This window comes from Salvelinus namaycush, chromosome 13 (assembly GCF_016432855.1).
Source record: "Salvelinus namaycush isolate Seneca chromosome 13, SaNama_1.0, whole genome shotgun sequence".
Classification (NCBI taxonomy): domain Eukaryota; kingdom Metazoa; phylum Chordata; class Actinopteri; order Salmoniformes; family Salmonidae; genus Salvelinus; species Salvelinus namaycush.
In genome coordinates this window covers 2,216,103-2,237,356 of record NC_052319.1, presented here as the reverse complement: position 1 = coordinate 2,237,356, position 21,254 = coordinate 2,216,103, and the positions used below count along the sequence as shown (strand labels likewise).

Below are 21,254 nucleotides of genomic sequence, written 5' to 3'. Positions count from 1 at the left end.
TTCTCAGGTTTTTGCCTGCCATATGAGTTCTGTTATACTACAGACATAATTCAAACAGTTTTAGAAACTTCAGAGTGTTTTCTATCCAATATGAATAATATGCATATATTAGCAACTGGGACTGAGGAGCAGGCTGTTTAATATGGGCACCTCTGTGCACCTTTCATCCAAGCTACTCAATACTGCCCCTGCAGCCATAAGAAGTTAAGCCTCTTTGGTGTGTGATATTTTGAGTTCTGTCTGTTGTAGTTTATAGCTATCTGATAACTGTATTGTGTGTGTCTCTCTCTAGATCATTGGCATCGGTCTGTGTGGGGTGTTTGAGCTGATCAAGGAGACGCGGTTCTCCCACCCTTCCCTGTGTCTGCGCAGCCTTCAGGCCCTGCTGCATATGCTGCAGGGACAACAACCAGAGGGCTTCCAGACGGAACCTCCTGATGTACTGGGTGAGTACTAATAAAACTATTACTGCTACTACTACTACTAATATATTTATTTTATATAGCGCTTTCAGTACAAGTATAATCTCAGTCACTTTAAAAACAAAATATACCAAAAACTAACAAAACAAATATAGGTATTTGGGCGATGGTCTTCTACGTCTTTAGATGTTCCGAAAGGTATTATCTTGAGAAGAGGGCGCATAGATGGTAAAGCCAGGCAGGGAGGTAGAGACATCTGGCACACTGGCCACAGAGCCCCTCAATGTGCATCTCGTCATCTTTTGATAGTCACAACTCCTCCATAGGTAGGCAGGCTGGATCGTCCACTACTGACATGTAGCACCCACATGGGTGATGCTTCAGTGACTGTAAAAGCGCCAGTAAGACCACCACACCTCAGCAGTGGTCCAGAAAAGCCCCAGATGAAGTGAGCCTCTTCATCCCAGCACACCGCAGTCCACTTCTCTCTAGGAACTGGGCCAGGGAGCTAAAAAGCTGATGCTGTTGATTTGGTGTTGCTGCATCATTCAAATCATATTAGTTAGCTAGCCAAGCCAAATATAAACTGACTTGCCATAATCAGTCCTGCAATTCCATGTGCCACCACCAGATATTTCAGTTACTCTATCATCAAGTTATCAAAACAATTATACAAATAAAACATAATAATAAATTGATAAATATAATAATCCATAAACACTTAAACCTGTTTTTCAAAAGTGAGTTAGAAGTTAATACGTCTCTTTTATCAGCAAAACATAAGATGCCCAATCATGCAAAGCCTCAGACGAGGCATGGAAAAGTGACCCCCTCTCACAACCTGTCGGTCTCAGCAGATGCTAGCTCAAAGAAGCACCAGCATGGTTCAGAATGGGTATGGCCAAAGGTATTACAAAAATTCAAAATTGTATTTGATTTGAATGGAACTTTAACCTTTCTAGGACACACGTTCCGCTAGCGGAACCCCCCCCCCACAACATTCCGCTGAAAAGGCAGCGCGGGAAATTCAAAAATATTTTTGAAATATGTAGCTTTCACACATTAACAAGTCCAATACAGCAAATGAAAGATAAACATCTTGTTAATCTACCCATCGTGTCCGATTTAAAAAAAAAAAAAAAAAAAAAAAAAAAAAAAAAAAAAAAAAAAAAAAAAAATGCTTTACAGCGAAAACACAACATATGATTATGTTAGATCACCACCAAGTTCAAAAATCACAGCCATTTTCCTAGCCAAAGATAGGAGTCACAAATACAGAAATAGAGATAAAATGAATCACTAACCTTTGATCTTCATCAGATGACACTCATAGGACATCATGTTACACAATACATGTATTTTTTGTTCGATAATGTGCATATTTATATCCAAAAATCTTAGTTTACATTGGCGCCATGTTCAGAAATGCCTCCAAAATATCCGGAGAAATTGCAGAGAGCAACATCTAATAACAGAAATACTCATCATACACTTTGATGAAAGATACATGTTTTACATATAATTAAAAATACACTTGTTCTTAATGCAACCGCTATGTCAGATTAAAAAAAAACTTTACGTAAAAAGCACGCCATGCAATAATCTGAGACGGCGCTCAGATTTAACAACATTTCTCTGCCATGTTGGAGTCAACAGAAATACGAAATTACATCAAATATTCCCTTACCTTTGATCATCTTCATCAGAATGCACTCCAAGGAATCCTAGTTCCACAATAAATCGTTATTTTGTTCGATAATGTCCATTACTTATGTCCAAGTATCTACTTTTGCTAGCATGTGAAGTACACGTGTCCAAACGCTCGTGCAAGTCACGCATAACGTCGGACGAAAACTTCAAAAAGTTATATCACAGGTTGAGTAAATTTGTCAAACTAAGTAGAGAATCAATCTTCAGGATGTTGTTATCATATATATCCAATAACGTTCCAACCGGAGCATTCCTTCATGTCTGTAGAAGTTATGGAACGCAAGGCGATATCATGAGGAAAGCGCGTGACCAGGAACTGGCAATCTGCCAGACCACTGACTCATTCCCCTCTCTTCCGGCCCCACAACACAGTATAAACTTCATTCAACGTTCTACCGACTGTTGACATCTAGTGGAAGGCGTAGGAAGTGTAAACAAATCCATATCTTCCTGGGATTTGAATAGGTGAAGAGTTGAAAAACAACCAGCCTCAGAATTTCCACTTCCTGTTTGGAAGTTTGCCTGTCATATGCGTTGTGTTATACTCACAGACATAATTCAAACAGTTTTAGAAACTTCAGAGTGTTTTCTATCCAATAGTAATACTAATATGCATATATTAGCATCTGGGACAGAGTAGGAGGCAGTTCAATTTAGGCACGCTATTCATCCAAAGTGAAAATGCTGCCCCCTATCCCTAAAAGGTTTTAACTACTGGGTGTAAGTATTTATCCAGATCTATATCAGGTCATTCAGCCCTGCTGGCTTCATTACTAGTCAGTAAAACGCCTCAAGAAGGTAGAGGTTTGGCACTTCCTAAATAAATAATCCTACATTTGTAACATTTCTGAACACTCATATCGACATCTTTTTTAGCACCAATTACAACTCTGCCTCCCTATACATTTTTATAAGGTTCTTAAGAGAAAAGCCCACTCTACCCTAACAAATACCTTCTCAGCATCTGAGACAGCAGCGGTAGAAACTGTATTTGAGCGGTTTAACCACATTTGATGTAAGAGCCTCCTCATATATTCAGTTGAGGTTCTTAATAAATCCTAATTGGTCACTAAGTATAATATTAGGTAGTGCCTTCTATAAGCGTATCGCAAGGGTCTTAGTAAGAATCTTGCAATTCACATTAAGTAGGCTGATAGCTCTAAAATTCCCAGGTTCTGTAGTATCTCTGTCCTTTTTAGGAATCAGCGATATCAAAGCCTCATTGAAGGTGTGCGGAAGGGAGCCATTTTTAAATGCCTCCTGGTAAACCACTGTCAATACAGGTACAATAATGTCAGTATACAGTACCTGTTAAAGTTTGGACACCTATTGTATACCACCCGTACCTTGTCACAACACAACTGATTGGCTCCTGCTCATTAAGAAGTTAAGAAATTCCACAGATTAACTTTAAGAAGGGACAACTGTTAATTGAGTTGCATTCCAGGTGACTACCTCATGAAGCTGGTTGACAGAAAGCAAAGTGTGCGCAAAGTTATCAAGGCAAAGTGTGGATTCCATGTGTTATTTCATAGTTGTGATGTCTTCACTATTATTCCACAATGTAGAAAATATAAAAAATTAAGAAAAACCCTTGAATGAGTAGGTGTGTCCAAACTTTTGACTGGTACTGTAGTTTTATAATATTTTACAGGAAGGCCATCCAGACCAGGTGATTTCCCTGCTTTCATAGATAAAATGGCGGCTCTAACCAGTACAGTCCAGGTCCTCCACCTTGCTATCTGATAATCTAGGTAGTTCAAAACCAGACAATAAAGCATCCATATCTATGGGACTCGCTGAACAGAAGAATGTATATAAATCTTTATAAAAACATTGAAACACACTGTTTATCTCTTTGGATGAGGTCACCATCTTATTGCTCTTCTTAATTGCTGGAATTACGCCAAGTGTGTTCTGCAGTTTTAGTTGCCTGTCTTCTCACCTCCCTCATAAAAAAGTCTAAACAGTGCATATTCTGCCATTTTGTTATACATTTCGTGCAACTGAAATTTAAATTTACAGGCAGTTTCAAATGTCCTGCACACACCAGTTTCTAATCTTTTTACTGCTTCAACCCCCCCCCCCCCCCCCCCTCTCTCTTTTTGGACACGTGTGCTATTATTGTCCCTCTAATATATGCTTTAGAGGTTTCCCATACTGTGGAATCCTTTTCAGTTGAGCCTATGTTGATCTCAAAAAAGGATCTAAGATCATCTGCTAGTGATTGGCTAAATATCTCATCTTGTAATAGCATGGTGTTGTCTAAATCTACCCTTCCTCACAGTTTATATCAACATGTAACTTTACTATAGCATGACATGTGAGAGCAATGGGACCAATCTGGCAAGTAATCCCATTTACCATGAAATTAGATATCAAGAATAAATATATTCTGGAGTGTGTCTTATGACAGTGGGAGAAGAATATATTCTCTATCATTAGGATGGACTCATCTCCATATGGCTGTAAGGCCCACATTCTGCTAGCATATGTGTTGCAAGTCTATTCTTTGGTGTGGAGTTACCTGTAAATTTACTTATATTAGTCATGTCCATCACTTGGTTAAAATGTCCAGCAAGGATGATCTCCCCCTCCGTATTTCCCAGTATAACGTTGACCTCGTGAAAAAAATCTGGGCTCTCCTTGTTTGGGAGCATATATGTTGCATAACACTACCTTAATCCCATTTCTAAGAGCCTCAATGCAGATGCGCCTGCCGTACTCATCAGAGTGTTGCTTCAACATTGAAACATTTGAAGTATTTTGCTCATCAGAATAATCACCCCATTTTGTTTCGAATGAAATGAGCTATGATAAACTTATGCAACCCAGCGTTAACATTTTAGTGCCGCTATCTGTTAATTGTGATTCCTGTATGAACACAATTATCCGCCTGATTTGATTCTAAATATGTCTATCTTTTTCCTCTTCACTTGGTTACCACAACCGTTTATTATCCGGTATTATGTTTACATAACCATTATCCATATTTGCGCTGAGTAGTTATAGCCTGTGAGCAAGAAGTGTCCCATTTTAACACACTTGACAACTCTAATGAACATCATTATATAACATTTCACAATATATGCTCCAGCTGTACAATAAAACAGTGTAAATAAACAGAGAAAACAAATCCCAAAATAAAACAAAGCGACTAGGAACGTAACGTTGCTTCGCAATGAGTCAATCATCACAGAACTGTATTTGAACCCGCAGAAGATAACCTGCACTCTCAACTAAAAGATTCCTAATGGTCCGTGAGGCGCTTGAAAGGCTAAATTAGTCCCGCAAACACATAGGCTACCTTAATTTGTATAGTAAACGGCATCCAATTGAACTTGTATTTTACCTTGTCTCGTCGTTGTTATCTAGGCCAAACTCCTTGCTCTAGCAAGAATCTCTCAGCCTCCACATTGTCCTTGACAATCATTTTATTTCCCTTCCAAATAAAGAGCAGGGTCGCTGGGAATGCCAGTGTACCTGGCGTTCTTCTCGTGGTGTTTCTTCGCCGTTGCAAACTTCTTCCTCTTCATTGCCAGTTACTTGGAAAGGTTCCGGGAAAAAAGACAGCCGGCGGCCTTCCCACCAACAGCCTTCCTTTCGCTGCTTTAAGTACCTTCCCCCAGGCTGTAGATCGTAGGGTCGGATGAGAACCATTCTCCGGGGCCTATTCTCGTCAGGCATGGTTAAACAACGATGGGTTCGTTCAAATTCGTCCCTGTCATCAAATCCTTCTGCCATGATTTTCTGCACACAAGATGAGTCCACCACCAGCCTCACGCCTCTCTTTCAGATTAACCAATCTCACCGTATTTCTCCTACTTCTGTTCTCAAGTTCTTTGACACGATTACACAATATATACATATTTTTCTCGTGATTATCTTTACCCTTCTCCAGACGGCCAATTTCTCACATGGAATAGCCTTCATTTCTCAGAACAAGAATAGACTGACGAGTTTTAGAAAATCTCTTTGTTTCTGGCTATTTTGAACCTCTAATACTCAACTAGTCTAAAGAAGGCCAGTTTTATTTAATTCGCAGAACAGTTTTCAGCTGTGCTAACATAATTGCAAAAGGGTTTTCTAATGATCAATTAACCTTTTAAAATGATACACTTGGATTAGCTAACACAACATGCCATTGGAACACAGGAGTAATGGTTGCTGATAATGGGCCTCTGTACGCCTATGTTGGTATTCCATTGAAAATCAGCCGTTTGCAGCTACAATAGTCATTTACAACATTAACAATGTCTACACTGTATTTCTGATCAATTTGATGTTATTTTAATGGGCAATTTTTTTTGCTTTACTTTCAAAAATAACATTTCTAAATGACCCTAACCTTTTTGAACGGTAGTGTATACACACAGTATATTTACAGAGCTCTATTACTAGCACACACATGCACGGGCAGACACGCACAATGCATGTATACATTCAGACGCGCAAACGCAAATAGACCAAGACACACACACACACAGGCATGCACGCAAACACACACTTGCTTGTGCAGACACAGGTAAACACACACACACACACACACACACACACACACACACACACACACACACACACACACACACACACAATGCAGACACACAGCCCCTCCTAACCCTCTATATTCTCCCTACAGAGTCTCTGTTCCAACTGCTGCTGGAGACGACAGTGCGCAGCACGGGGATGAACGACCCCACGGGGCAGGCCCTCACCGCCCTGTCCTGTGCCTGCCTCTTCAGCCTGGTGGTGTCCTGGGGAGACACGGGCAAGACCCTGCAGGCCGTCTCCGCCATTCTCACCAACAACGGCAGTCACGCCTGCCAGACTATCCAGGTGAGACGACGCTGTGCCACACAGCTCAAAACGATTCAACACACTTCCCCACTCAGGTTAGACTGGTTAAACCTGCTTCACACCACCAGACTGTCTCAAGGCGGCAGCATCTGGAGCTCTGAAGGAGAGCAGAAATTACTTTGGAGAAAATGTCAAGCTTCTGTTTCCCACCCTCTTATGTTACCCCGCCCGCATTCTTCCGGCAATTAAGTTTAGAATATTTGTGTGTTTGAGCGATACTGTTTGTGTGTGCATTTGTCTGTCTGTGCATTTGTCTGTCTGTAACCATGTTTATCCAACCTTTTAATGCGAATAAAGTCATGTCATATAAAAAATATATCACGACAGGTGTGATGAAAACAGGAAGTGTCGATACAATTTTGTAAATGTCAACAGACAATTTGTTATTTCGTCGTGGTGGTATCTTTGTGTCGGAGTTAGTTATGCGACCATTGCGATGGAAACGGTTTTATGCGCAGATATTGTTAGAATAACCATGTCGATGTCAAAATGCAGTTATGCGATGCTATGTTGTATGGTTTTTCCACTGTGACCTGGAAAATCATGCACAATATTTTAGGCTACAGATTAAATAAATTATGATTTTAACTTCACAGGGTGGTAAAAGTGCACAGGGATGAGTTTGTTTTTCTTTAAAAAAAATGTGAATTAATCTTATGTAGCAACATTTTAAATTTAGTTTTTTACATTGGATAAAAGGAGACTCAGAGCTAGAAAATGGTATATCATACACTCCAGTTGAGGAACGATGAGAAAGTAATTCTGATTTGAAAGTTGATAAACTTGAAACTCCGCTTTTGGGAAAATGGCCTTTGAATGTTTTGGTACACCTACTGGAGAGCTCTTCTTTGTCTACACCCATTCACCATTGTTCACACCCTCTTAAGCCTAAGCCCCACCCATCTCTTTAATGATTCACAGTGTAGTAAACAACCAAAGATTGCAAGACTAAAAGTGGTGAAAGTAGAGGAACTTTATCTAGTCCTTGGCCTATATCCTAATCTGACTTTGGTGCAGGTCATGTTCTTCATATTACTGTCTCTGGTAAACACACACTATATCAAATAAAATCTGTTTATTTGTAACATGCACAGGATACAGAAGGTGTACACGGTACAGTGAAATGGTTACTTGCGTAGTGGAGTCTTTTTTGTTTAGACATGTAGCTAGCTAGCTAAACAATGAACCATATTCCCAACTCTAATGCCGCATTCAAAAAAGCAAAATGTGAATATCATCTAACTTTCTTGAGCTCCTGCACAGATCATACACGTAACGTTAGCTACTGAGCCAGCCAGCTAACGTTAGCTAACAGTACGCGCAAACTTGCAATGAAAACGACTTTCTGGCAAAATTTGAAACGTAAAGTTGAAGTTGGAAGTTTACATAAACTTAGGTTGGAGTCATTAACTTGTTTTTCAACCACTCAACAAACTGTAGTTTTGACAAGTCGGCTAGGACATCTACTTTGCATGACACAAGTAATTTGTCCAACAATTGTTTATAGACAGATTATTTCACTTATAATTCACTATCACAATTCCAGTGGGTCAGAAGTTTACATACACTAAGTTGACTGTGCCTTTAAACAGCGTGGAAAATTCCAGAAAAGGATGTCATGGCTCTAGAAGCTTCTGATAGGCTAATTGACATAATTTGAGTCAATTGGAGGTGTACTTGTGGATGTATTTCAAGGCCTACCTTCAAACTCAGGGCCTCTTTGCTTGACATCATAGGAAAATCAAAAGAAATCAGCCAATACCTAAAAAAAAAATTGTAGACCACAAGTCTGATTCATCCTTGAGAGCAATTTCCAAATGCCGGAAGGTACCACGTTCATCTGTACAAACAATAGTACGCAAGTATAAACACCATGGGACCACGCCGCCGTCATACCGCTCAGGAAGGAGACTCATTCTGTCTCCTACAGATGAACGTACTTCCGTGTGAAAAGTCAATCCCAGAACAACAGCAAAGGACCTTGTGAAGATGCTGGAGGAAACGGGTACAAAAGTATCTATATCCACAGTAAAACGAGTCCTATATCGACATAACCTGAAAGCCGCTCAGCAAGGAAGAAGCCACTGCTCCAAAACCGCCATAAAACAGCCAGACTACGGTTAGCAACTGCACATGGGGGATGCTTGCAAGCTCAAGAACACCATCCCAACCGTGAAGCACTGGGGTGGCAGCATCATGTTGTGGGGGTTCTTTGCTGCACTAGGGACTGGTGCATTTCACAAAATAGATGGCATCATGAGGTGGGAAAATATGTGCATATATTGACGCAACATCTCAAGACATCAGTCTGAAAGTTAAAGCTTGGTCGCAAATGTGTCTTCCAAATGGACAATGACCCCAAGCATACTTCCAAAGTTGTGGCAAAATGGCTTAAGGACAACAAAGTCAAGGTATTGGAGTGGCCATCACAAAGCCCTGACCTCAATCCTATAGAAAATTTGTGGGCAGAACTGAAAAAGTGTGTGCGAGCAAGGAGGCCTACAAACCTGACTCAGTTACACCAGCTCTGTCAGGAGGAATGGGCCCAAATTCACCCAACTTATTGTGGGAAGCTTGTGTGAAGGCTACCCTAAATTTTTGACCCAAGTAAACAATTTAAAGGCAATGCTACCAAATACTAATTGAGTGTATGTAAACTTTTAACCCACTGGGAATGTGATGAAATAAATAAAAGCTGAAATAAATCATTCTCTCTACTATTATTCTGACATTTCTCATTAAAATAAAGTGGTGATCCTAACTGACCTAAGACAGAGAATTTGTATGTGTATGTAAACTTCCGACTTCAACTGTATACGGCTACCTAACGGTGTTCCGTACACTTGACCTTATTTTAGCTCCAAAAAATTGCAATACTTCTAGTTCAACTGGTTGATATTCATACCATTGTGAAGCACAATTTCTTCCCTTTCCAGCAAAATCAATGACGAGACCTCCACGCTACCCGTCTCTGCATGATTGAAGAAGGCAATGGAACTCCGCCGGGTCTTTTTAAAAATGGTGGTGCGGGAAGCAAAGGCCACTGAATGATAGTGATAGGGGAAGATGTGTCGTGTTGGGAAACCTCTTTTTTCAACCGATTTGTCAAACTTAGTGTCAAAACACTATAAAGTGTTTATATAATGTCTCATTACATACCTATTTGAAGGTTTGTGTCATTTGAATAGGGTTTTTCTTTTCAGAAGTAAACAGCGGCTGTCGCTGCTTTTGAGCGTCATGATGGCATGCAGTAATGAAAAATACACTTGATTGAATTAAATATTAATGAATTCACGTGTAATTAACTTTACACTCACCATTGATAATGTCTTGATAAATATATACCGTTAAATACGAGTTACACAAAGTAGGGAACTTTATTTTCAGAAGGGATGTATATGAATCTGTTCAGAGAGAGATGAAGGAATATGTTTCTTTTGTATAATGTTAATGAACGAAGCATGCGAATGACTAAGGTTAATATTATAACTTCCAATCGCATGGGAGAAATACTTTTATAAACCACTAAATGTTAGTAAATTACTGTATAAAGCAACGATATTAATATAAAAAAGAAATGAAACCGTAGTAACACCAACTCACCTCTTGTCCTCTCACTCCATCATATACACTGAGTGTACAAGAACACCTGCTCTTTCCCTGAAATATGTAATAACGTTATGTTGGATTACATGGAAATCATATTCACATTTGTGTGTCCATTTCCTTTGCACGATCTTAATAAAGTATGTTGCATGAACACAAAAAACCCCGTTTAATTGTATTATGACAGGAAATGTCTGGAAAGGGAAAGGCCTGACGAGCCCAAGAAACCGCACCACTACACCCCTGAACAGCTACAGGAGGTGAAGGCAGGGAAGAGCCTTAGGGAGGTGGCTCGTGCCTCCTGTCGGTACCTGTTTACAGGGAAGCCAATGGTCCAAAAACGTTCCACATAGTTCATACAGTAACTATTGCAGTTTGGTGACATGCTGTCTTTTTAAGGAGTTACGTTTGTTTTCTTTACCTACGCACAATCAAGAGCAGAAAGAGCGGCACGCAGGAATGTTGCGTCTCAATTTTGGTTAGCGCATGTGATTTGTTAAGTTTAATAGATTTTAGGATATGCGTTACTGACCTGCACGTGAGATTTCACAATTATTGAACACAACTGTCCTAAATAGGTTGCCACAGCAAAAAAAAAAGAAAGCTCTTTGTGAGAAGGTGATGGGTTTGCTTGTGTAAATGCAGGTCAGAGGATGGTGCAGCGGTATTCCTTTTAAGATTCTGCACATCAAAGTCTTATGGAATTGATTGATTCAATGTTTGTTATTGATGACCGAATTGCCATTAGCACCTTACTCCTGAAAAATGTGTTTACTATTACCAATAATAATATTAAAACTAATGTTCATTTAAATCGTGAATAACGAAGTGTATATGGTTAAGCATGTTTTTAATTTGCAAGAGAAGCGCTAACCCCTGGTGGAAAGACGCTGTACTCCACACAATGAGTTTCATAATGCCGTACGTTACGTTGGTACACGTCACAATGTAATGTACAGCATCAGAGGTACGTTTTTTTCATCTTTTCTCGAATACTATTGGTCCATTACCATGTCAATCAACGCTTGAATAGAAATGTAGCTTACACCCCTGATTTTAATGCCAACACAGTCGCTACAGCCTCGTTTAAATGCTGCGGTTATGCAAAATGTGTACGGAACACCGTTGGGTAGCAATAATATCTGAGAAGTTAGCTAGACTCTTCCCAGTATACATGGATGAATGCTTCTCCCGCTGTCATCGATGCCATGGTTGCCCTTAGTTTGAAGATGTAATCCAGAGACAAGCGTTTTATACAACAGCCTTCTTTCTGTGTTCTCTTTTTGGACTAGCTTTGCATTTGGAAATCTCTGCTTCCACAGGGCATTCCACTGATTTACAAACTCAATCAACTTCCTCCGTGACAACGACACTGTTTCTTCCACACCATTGTCACCAGAAGACTCTACAATATCTGGTTCAATGAAAATGTAAGGCCAAAGCAGTTGGGCACTGATGTTGTGCGATTAGCCTGGCTCGCAGTTGGCGTTAAATTCATCCCAAAGGTGTTCGATGGGATTGAGGTCAGGGCTCTGTTCAGGCCAGTAAAGTTATTCCACACAGATCTCGACAAACCATTTCTGAATGGACCATGCTTTGTGTACAGGGGCATTGTCATGCTGAAACAGGAAAGGGCCTTCCCCAAACTGTTGCCACAAAGTTGGAAAAACAGCCCCAGACCATTGTTCCTACTCCACCAAACTTTACAGTGGGCACTTATACATTGGGGCAGGTAGTGTTCTCCGGGCATCCGCCAAACTCAGATTCGTCCATCAGACTGCCTGATTGTGAAGCGTGATTCATCACACGCGTTTCATCTGCTCTGGAGTCCAATGGAGGTGAGCTTTACACCACTCCAGCCGACGCTTGGCATTGCGCATGGTGATCTTAGGCTTGTGTACGGCTGCTCAGCCATGGAAACCTATTTCATGAAGCTCCCAACTAACAGTTATTGTGCTGATGTTGCTTCTAGAGGCAGTTTGGAACTCAGTAGTGAGTGTTGCAACTGAGGACAGACAAATTTTACGCTCCACACTCTTCAGCACTCGGTGGTCCCATTCTGTGAGCTTGTGTGGCTTACCACTTCGCGGCTGAGCCGTTGTTGCTCCTAGATGTTTCCACTTCACAATAACAGCACTTACAGTTGACAGGGGCAGCTCTAGCAGGGCAGAAATCTGACGAACTGACTTTTTGGAAGGGTGGCATCCTATAACTGTGCCACATTGAAAGTCACTGAGCTCTTTAGTAAGGCCATTCTACTGCGAATGTTTGACTATTACGATTGTATTGCTGTGTTCTCGATATTATACACCTGTCAGCAACAGGTGTGGCTGAAATAGCCAAATCCACTAGTTTGAAGGTGTGTCCATACTTTTGTATATATAGTGTAGGTTCTGATTTTTTTTTGGCTTAAATGGAGCAGAATTTGTCTACATTTTTATGTTCACTAATATAACGTGGGGCTAATTCACCTGAAGAAGAGGAAAATGAAAACACATTAGCTAGATTGCTTACTCTATAATAAAATTGTAATTTTAAATGTTATACAATCAGAATGTGTTTTTCTCTAGTGAAAGGGTTGCAAAATGTGACTACGTGAGCCCTGATAACAAACCAGACCTTTCTACCAAACGCTCCACAGTCAAAAAAGGCCAAAAGTCCACTTCATAGTCTCCCATTTCTATTAGTAAATTTCCATTCTTCTTCTTTCTTAATCTTAATTCTTCCCTCTTCGTCCCAGGTGCCGACCATTCTGAACGCGCTACAGAGGAGCGTGCAGGCTGTGCTGGTGGGCAAGATCCAGATCCAGGACTGGTTCGGCAACGGCATCAAGCGGGTGGCGCTGATGAACAAGTGGGTGTTGAAGGAGGTGACGATCGACGAGGATGAGCGCTGCCTGCTGCAGACCGATGGCTCCTTCCTCTACCTGCTCTGCAAGGACGGCCTCTACAAAGTGGGCTCCGGCTACAGCGGCACTGTCAGGGTACGTGGGGTGTAGGAAGGTGGGTTGATGTGTGTGTACGTGAGAGAGAGCGTATATGCTACCTGCTCTGCAAGGCCAGCCTCTACATAGTGGGCTCCGGCTACAGAAGTGACACATCATTGCGCACTGCAGGTAATAGTCCTCATAGTTTCTTTGCCAGTTTATATAGAAAGGTTTTTAAAGCATTTTTGTAACGCAATGTTCTTCTACAGCAATGGTTTTATGACTCTGTACCGCTTCTTTTAAAGATCATATGCTTGTTGAAGTGAAAAGTAGATTACAGCACATACTAAATAAGACTTCATCATACCTAAATTCTTACAAAGCATTGTGTTTTCCTTCCATTGACTTTTGATCACACAGCCATAGGTTGAGTCAGAACTTAAATATTTCAAACACATTTCTCATAGGCAAATGTTCCAGTTACTGCCCCAGTTACTGCCCCAGTTGGTTGATAAGAGGAGACTCTCCATAATAGCACTTTGCTGTACTAAAGTAGTAGATGAAATAAAATATTTGACACCATAATTATTCTCTCATTTCTGAGGTTGATTGTTGATGCCACATAGTGCTGACACAGTGGACCATACATCATTGAGGGAATATAGACTGCTCAAAATAATAAAGGGAACACTTAAACAACACAATGTAACTCCAAGTCAATCACACTTCTGTGAAATCAAACTGTCCACTTAGGAAGCAACACTGATTGACAATAAATGTCACATGCTGTTGTGCAAATGGAATAGACAACAGGTGGAAATTATAGGCAATTAGCAAGACACCCCCAATAAAGGAGTGGTTCTGCAGGTGGTGACCACAGACCACTTCTCAGTTCCTATGCTTCCTGGCTGATGTTTTGGTCACTTTTGAATGCTGGCGGTGCTTTCACTCTAGTGGTAGCATGAGACGGAGTCTACAACCCACACAAGTGGCTCAGGTAGTGCAGCTCATCCAGGATGGCACATCAATGCGAGCTGTGGCAAGAAGGTTTGCTGTGTCTGTCAGTGTAGTGTCCAGAGCATGGAGGCGCTACCAGGAGACAGGCCAGTACATCAGGAGACGTGGAGGAGGCCGTAGGAGGGCAACAACCCAGCAGCAGGACCGCTACCTCCGCCTTTGTGCAAGGAGGAGCACTGCCAGAGCCCTGCAAAATGACCTCCAGCAGGCCACAAATGTGCATGTGTCTGCTCAAACGGTCAGAAACAGACTCCATGAGGGTGGTATGAGGGCCCGACGTCCACAGGTGGGGGTTGTGCTTACAGCCCAACACCGTGCAGGACGTTTGGCATTTGCCAGAGAACACCAAGATTGGCAAATTCACCAGAGAACACCAAGATTGGAAAATTCACCACTGGCGCCCTGTGCTCTTCACAGATGAAAGCAGGTTCACACTGAGCACATGAGCACATGTGACAGACGTGACAGAGTCTGGAGACGCCGTGGAGAACGTTCTGCTGCCTGCAACATCCTCCAGCATGACCGGTTTGGCGGTGGGTCAGTCATGGTGTGGGGTGGCATTTCTTTGGGGGGGCCGCACAGCCCTCCATGTGCTCGCCAAAGGTAGCCTGACTGCCATTAGGTACCGAGATGAGATCCTCAGACCTTGTGAGACCATATGCTGGTGCGGTTGGCCCTGGGTTCCTCCTAATGCAAGACAATGCTAGACCTCATGCGGCTGGAGTGTGTCAGCAGTTCCTGCAAGAGGAAGGCATTGATGCTATGGACTGGCCCGCCCGTTCCCCAGACCTGAATCCAATTGAGCACATCTGGGACATCATGTCTTGCTCCATCCACCAACGCCACGTTGCACCACAGACTGTCCAGGAGTTGGCGGATGCTTTAGTCCAGGTCTGGGAGGAGATCCCTCAGGAGACCATCCGCCACCTCATCAGGAGCATGCCCAGGCGTTGTAGGGAGGTCATACAGGCACGTGGAGGCCACACACACTACTGAGCCTCATTTTGACTTTACATCAAAGTTGGATCAGCCTGTAGTGTGGTTTTCCACTTTAATTTTGAGTGTGACTCCAAATCCAGAACTCCATGGGTTGATAAATTTGATTTCCATTGATAATGTGTGATTTTGTTGTCAGCACATTCAACTATGTAAAGAAAAAAGTATTTAATAAGAATATTTCATTCATTCAGATCTAGGATGTGTTATTTTAGTGTTCCCTTTCATTTTTTGAGCAGTGTATTTGTGTCTAACGTTTGGTGTGCCGTTTGTGGTTGCACTCTAAAATTTGACCAATATGTGTGTTTGTATTCCAGGGCCATGTGTATAATTCCACATCACGCATCAGGAATCGGAAGGAGAAGAGATCGTGGTTGGGTTTTGCTCAGGTAACTTAACCTCAGATTCTGTTTTCATAATGTTGTATTAAAATTGACACCAAAAGTAAGACTATAGGCAACCTGGAATTCTATTTCATTGCGACTTATGGTTATGGTCTTGTACCATGCCGTTTGCTCACTGCATTGACTTCGATCACCCCCCATTTGACCCAATAAACATAGTTGCTGATCTGTATGCAGTAAAGGCTTGGGTCGATAATGATTCTGCTCCTACTGAAGACCTTTAGGGGATTAGAAAGGAATAGACATCTACCCCCAAAATAAAGTTTTTTGATTAAGTACTGTTTGTATTCCTTTGTACTACACATTCAAACTCTGAGGGCTTGGTCTGGGTTGCTTTTGGGACAAATTGTGACATGCAGTCCTAAAAGTAGTGTATAAATAATAAAAAAAAGATTGATTGTGCGCGTGCAGGGCTGCCTGTTGTACCGGGATATGAGTAACAACCACAGTACGTCGGCCATCAAGATCAACCCAGAGACTCTGGAGCATGAGGGAACCATCACCATGCCAGGTACATGACAACACACAGTAACACCTCCTTGTCCCCCATATTGTGTGTTATAATAAACAACGCAAGGATTTCTTTCATGCACCTGTTTTGTAAGCGTGCGCACGTGCATGTCTGCGTGCGTGTGTATTTTTCATTTTTGTAATCATCAGGTTACTTACTATTGTCTTGAACCAGTGAACGAGGCCTCTTTGAAAATAGATTTTATCTTGAGATTAACTTGGAAACATTTAATAATAATATTTAAGGCTCATAAAAAATTACTAGGCTCTTATAACCTGCTCACCCAGTGATTGACAATATACCCTTTAGTCATCATATCAATAATATACGGTAAAATAAGGCTTGTACCTACAATATTTCAATATTCCTGATTGAGCAAAATAGACAAATAGCCACAGGACAAAGATGACTACATAGCTTTATCGATTCAATGTGCAGACAACACTTAAACACGGTCTGTTTTTACAGTATGCACATTTAAGAGAAAATAATATGGTTATATTAACGGAAACGGAGGCCAATGCACAACGTTTCGGCTGAATTCCTTTGTCAAGAGCATGACAAATGAATCTCCTTATTCTTTGTATATTATAAATGCACTCATCTTGCTCACTCTCTCCTCTCCATAGGCCTGCAGGCAGACGGACAGAACATAGTCTTCACTGACGGAGAGTACATCAACCAGATTGCTGCCTGCAAAGATGTGAGTCTCCTCATTCTCTCATACACACACACCTACCTACCTACTCTAGGGGCGCTAACGTTTTCTTCCATTCTTTTCTTCTTGAGAGAGAGGAGTGGATAGGGCCAATATGTACCAACAACTCCCACTCCTTAAATGGCTACAAACCCAGTCTGAAGTCCTGTCTGAGATTTCTATTATACTATAATGCAGAGAGCAGCTAGCCCCGACAGAGATGATAACGGCATGGTCAGTATTTTTCATGCTGTGGGCGGTCAGACTACTTCAGGATGAAACTATTTGGTAACACTTTACTTGAAACCCTGCGTCATAACACAGAATACATGTTCAAATGACCTCAACTAACCTGTACCACCGCACATTGACTCAGTACCGGTACCCCCTGTATATAGCTTCGTTATTGTTCTTTTATTTATTACTTTAGTTCGTTTAGTACATATTTTCTTACCTCCTATTTCTTTAAATGCATTGTTGGGTAAGGGCTTGTAAGTAAGCATTTCACAGTGTTGTCTACACCTGTTGTATTGGGCGCATGTGACAAATACAGTGGGGAGAACAAGTATTTGATACACGGCCGATTTTGCAGGTTTTCCTACTTACAAACCATGTAGAGGTCTGTCATTTTTATCATAGGTACACTTCAACTGTGAGAGACGCAATCTAAAATCCAGAAAATCACATTGTATGATTTTTAAGTAATTAATTTGCATTTTATTGCATGACATAAGTATTTGATCACCTACCTACCAGTAAGAATTCCGGCTCTCACAGACCTGTTCGTTTTTCTTTAAGAATCCCTCCTGTTCTCCACTCATTACCCGTATTAACTGCACCTGTTTGAACTCGTTACCTGTATAAAAGACACCTGTCCACACACTCAATCAAACAGACTCCAACCTCTCCACAATGGCCAAGACCAGAGAGCTGTGTAAGGACATCAGGGATAAAATTGTAGACCTGCACAAGGCTGGGATGGGCTACAGGACAATAGGCAAGCAGCTTGGTGAGAAGGCGCAATTATTAGAAAATGGAAGAAGTTCAAGATGACGGTCAATCACCCTCGGTCTGGGGCTCCATGCAAGATCTCACCTCGTGGGGCATCAATGATCATGAGGAAGGTGAGGGATCAGCCCAGAACTACACGGCAGGACCTGGTCAATGACCTGAAGAGAGCTGGGACCACAGTCGCAAAGAAAACCATTAACACACTACGCCATCATGGATTAAAATCCTGCAGCGCACACAAGGTCCCCCTGCTCAAGCCAGCGCATGTCCAGGCCCGTCTGAAGTTTGCCAATGACCATCTGGATGATCCAGAGAAGGAATGGGAGAAGGTCATGTGGTCTGATGAGACAAAAATAGAGCTTTTTGGTCTAAACTCCCCTCGCCGTGTTTGGAGGAAGAAGGATGAGTACAACCCCAAGAACACCATCCCAACTGTGAAGCATGGAGGTTTAAACATCATTCTTTGGGGATGCTTTTCTGCAAAGGGGACAGGACGACTGCACCGTATTGAGGGGAGGATAGATGGGGCCATGTATCGCGAGATCTTGGCCAACAACCTCCTGCCCTCAGTAAGAGCATTGAAGATGGGTCGTGGCTGGGTCTTCCAGCATGACAACGACCCGAAACACACAGCCAGGGCAACTAAGGAGTGGCTTCGTAAGAAGCATCTCAAGGTCCTGGAGTGGCCTAGCCAGTCTCCAGACCTGAACCCAATAGAAAATCTTTGGAGTGAGCTGAAAGTCCGTATTGCCCAGCGACAGCCCCGAAACCTGAAGGATCTGGAAAAGGTCTGTATGGAGGAGCGGGCCAAAATCCCTGCTGCAGTGTGTGCAAACCTGGTCAAGAACTACAGGAAACGTATGATCTCTGTAATTGCAAACAAAGGTTTCTGTACCAAATATTAAGTTCTGCTTTTCTGATGTATCAAATACTTATGTCATGCAATAAAATGCAAATTAATTACTTAAAAATCATACAATGTGATTTTCTGGATTTTTGTTTTAGATTCCGTCTCTCACAGTTGAAGTGTACCTATGATAAAAATTACAGACCTCTACATGCTTTGTAAGTAGGAAACACTGCCGATTTTGCAGGTTATCAAATACTTGTAATCCCCACTGTATATATTTTTTTTCAGGAGCAGGACAAGGCACCTTTTTTTGACTGATGACTGACATAAAGGCATATACATGATCGGCCTATCTGGCTTATATGATTATGATGGTCATAATGCTTCTTGACAGTGTCATAAGGTGCGTCTTCTTAGTCCAATTAAAGTGACACAGGAATGGATTAATGCTACATGACAATGTCACAAAGTGTGTGTTCTGCAAGTTATTTAAAAGGAAACTTCTTGGCAGGGAAAAAAACACATTTGAATAAATGTTGGTTTTGACGCTTGTGTAGGCACACAGATACAGAGCCTTTGAGTTGAAAGTCTGTCAGACAGTTCGAGAGATGCTTCTTCAGCATCGCAAAAATCAAAAGGCAATGGATGGCAGGCTTCATCAGCGCACGTCGCACATCGCTTTGCAATGAGCTGGAGGCAGCTATGCATTTTGAAAACATATGCTTAATTGTTAGAAAACTGATTGTTTTGACGCATGTTATGAGGCTCGTCTTACCAAAGTAGCCTAGCCAAAATCAGACCATATTCATGGAGGCAATTATTTTATATCAACTTTCTTTCATTGTCCAGCAGCCAAAGGCACAATCATAGTCATGTTAGCTACACTGAACAAAAATATAAACGCAACAATTTCAAAGATTTTACTAAGTTACAGTTCATATAAGGGGAACAGAAAACCATTTGCATTTCTAGTTATACTTTACTTTACTAGCTAAAATGTAACCTAGTTGGTTAGCTTTAGCTACCTGCAGATTCATACTACAGCTATGACAATTAGTTTTTATTGATGGTAGTAGAAGGAGTTGGGATTATGCTGGTTCATTGTTTAGCTAGCTAGCTACATGTCCAAACAAAATAATCCACTTCGCCAGATGATTACATGACCCATCAAATTAGCCAGGTGTGTCTGGGGGTGTTTACGGCCATCTATTGTATTTAAGGAACATGTGTACATGTCTAGACAGTAGTGACCCATCCACTTAGCTAGATGTGGCTGGGGGTGGTTATAACATTTCTTTCACATGATCCATCAAAGTATGTCTGGGTAAGCATCTAATAATTTAAAATATTTTTATATGGACACTTTCTTTTTTTGATATTGCGACTATGCAAATATGCAAGAAACCATTTCACTGTACCGTTTACACCTTCTGTATCCTGTGCATGTGACAAATACACTTAATAGATTTTATTTGATATAGTGTGTGTTTACAAGAGACGGTAATGTGAAGAACAACGTGACCTGCACCAAATTCAGATTAGGATATAGGCCAAGGACTATATAAAGTGTATTTTTATCTCCACCCGGCACAGCCAGAAGAGGACTGGCCACCCCTCATAGCCTGGTTTCTTCCTAGGTTTTGGCCTTTCTAGGGAGTTTTTCCTAGCCACCGTGCTTCTACACCTGCATTGCTTGCTTTTTGGGATTATAGGCTGGGTTTCTGTACAGCACTTTGATATATCAGCTGATGTAAGAAGGGCTATATACATTTTAAAAATATATATTTTTACCTGGAGTTTTTCCTTATTGTAGACTACTACTTTTGCCACTTTTAGTCTTGAAGTCTTTGGGCGTTTACTGCACACTCTGTTTAGCACATTGCCTCACATGTGAATCCTTAAAGAGATGGGTTGAGCTAGGGTGTAAACGATGCTGAATGGGTATAGATAAAGCAGAGCTTTCCAGTAGGTGTACCAAAACATTCATGGGCCATATTCCCAAAAGTGGACTTACAAGTTGATCAACTTTCAAAGCAGAACTGCCTTCCCATTGTTCCTCAACTGCAGTGTATGATATACCATTTTCTCTGAGTCTACTTTTATACAATTTAAAAAACACCATTTCAAATCTTGCTACATAGGACAGAATCCAGGTCACATATAGTGCCTATATCCAGGAAAGCCAAAGTTCCAAAAGCTGGGCCTAAAATAGTGTATAAGAGATCATGCAAAATATCTTGCTGTGAC

At 41.4% G+C, this 21,254-nt stretch overlaps 1 protein-coding gene across 1 annotated transcript in view; it reads left to right on the top strand.

Moving 5' to 3' along the window:
- Window positions 1–21,254, top strand: part of LOC120058172 (E3 ubiquitin-protein ligase MYCBP2) — a 286,250-nt gene that overhangs the window by 37,874 nt on the left and 227,122 nt on the right. The window contains exons 4-9 of the mRNA XM_039006646.1: window positions 293–446; window positions 6,772–6,968; window positions 13,336–13,578; window positions 15,852–15,923; window positions 16,350–16,449; window positions 17,079–17,152. Of these exons, the coding sequence (XP_038862574.1) occupies window positions 293–446; window positions 6,772–6,968; window positions 13,336–13,578; window positions 15,852–15,923; window positions 16,350–16,449; window positions 17,079–17,152 (840 nt within the window). The remainder of the gene's footprint in view (window positions 1–292; window positions 447–6,771; window positions 6,969–13,335; window positions 13,579–15,851; window positions 15,924–16,349; window positions 16,450–17,078; window positions 17,153–21,254) is intronic.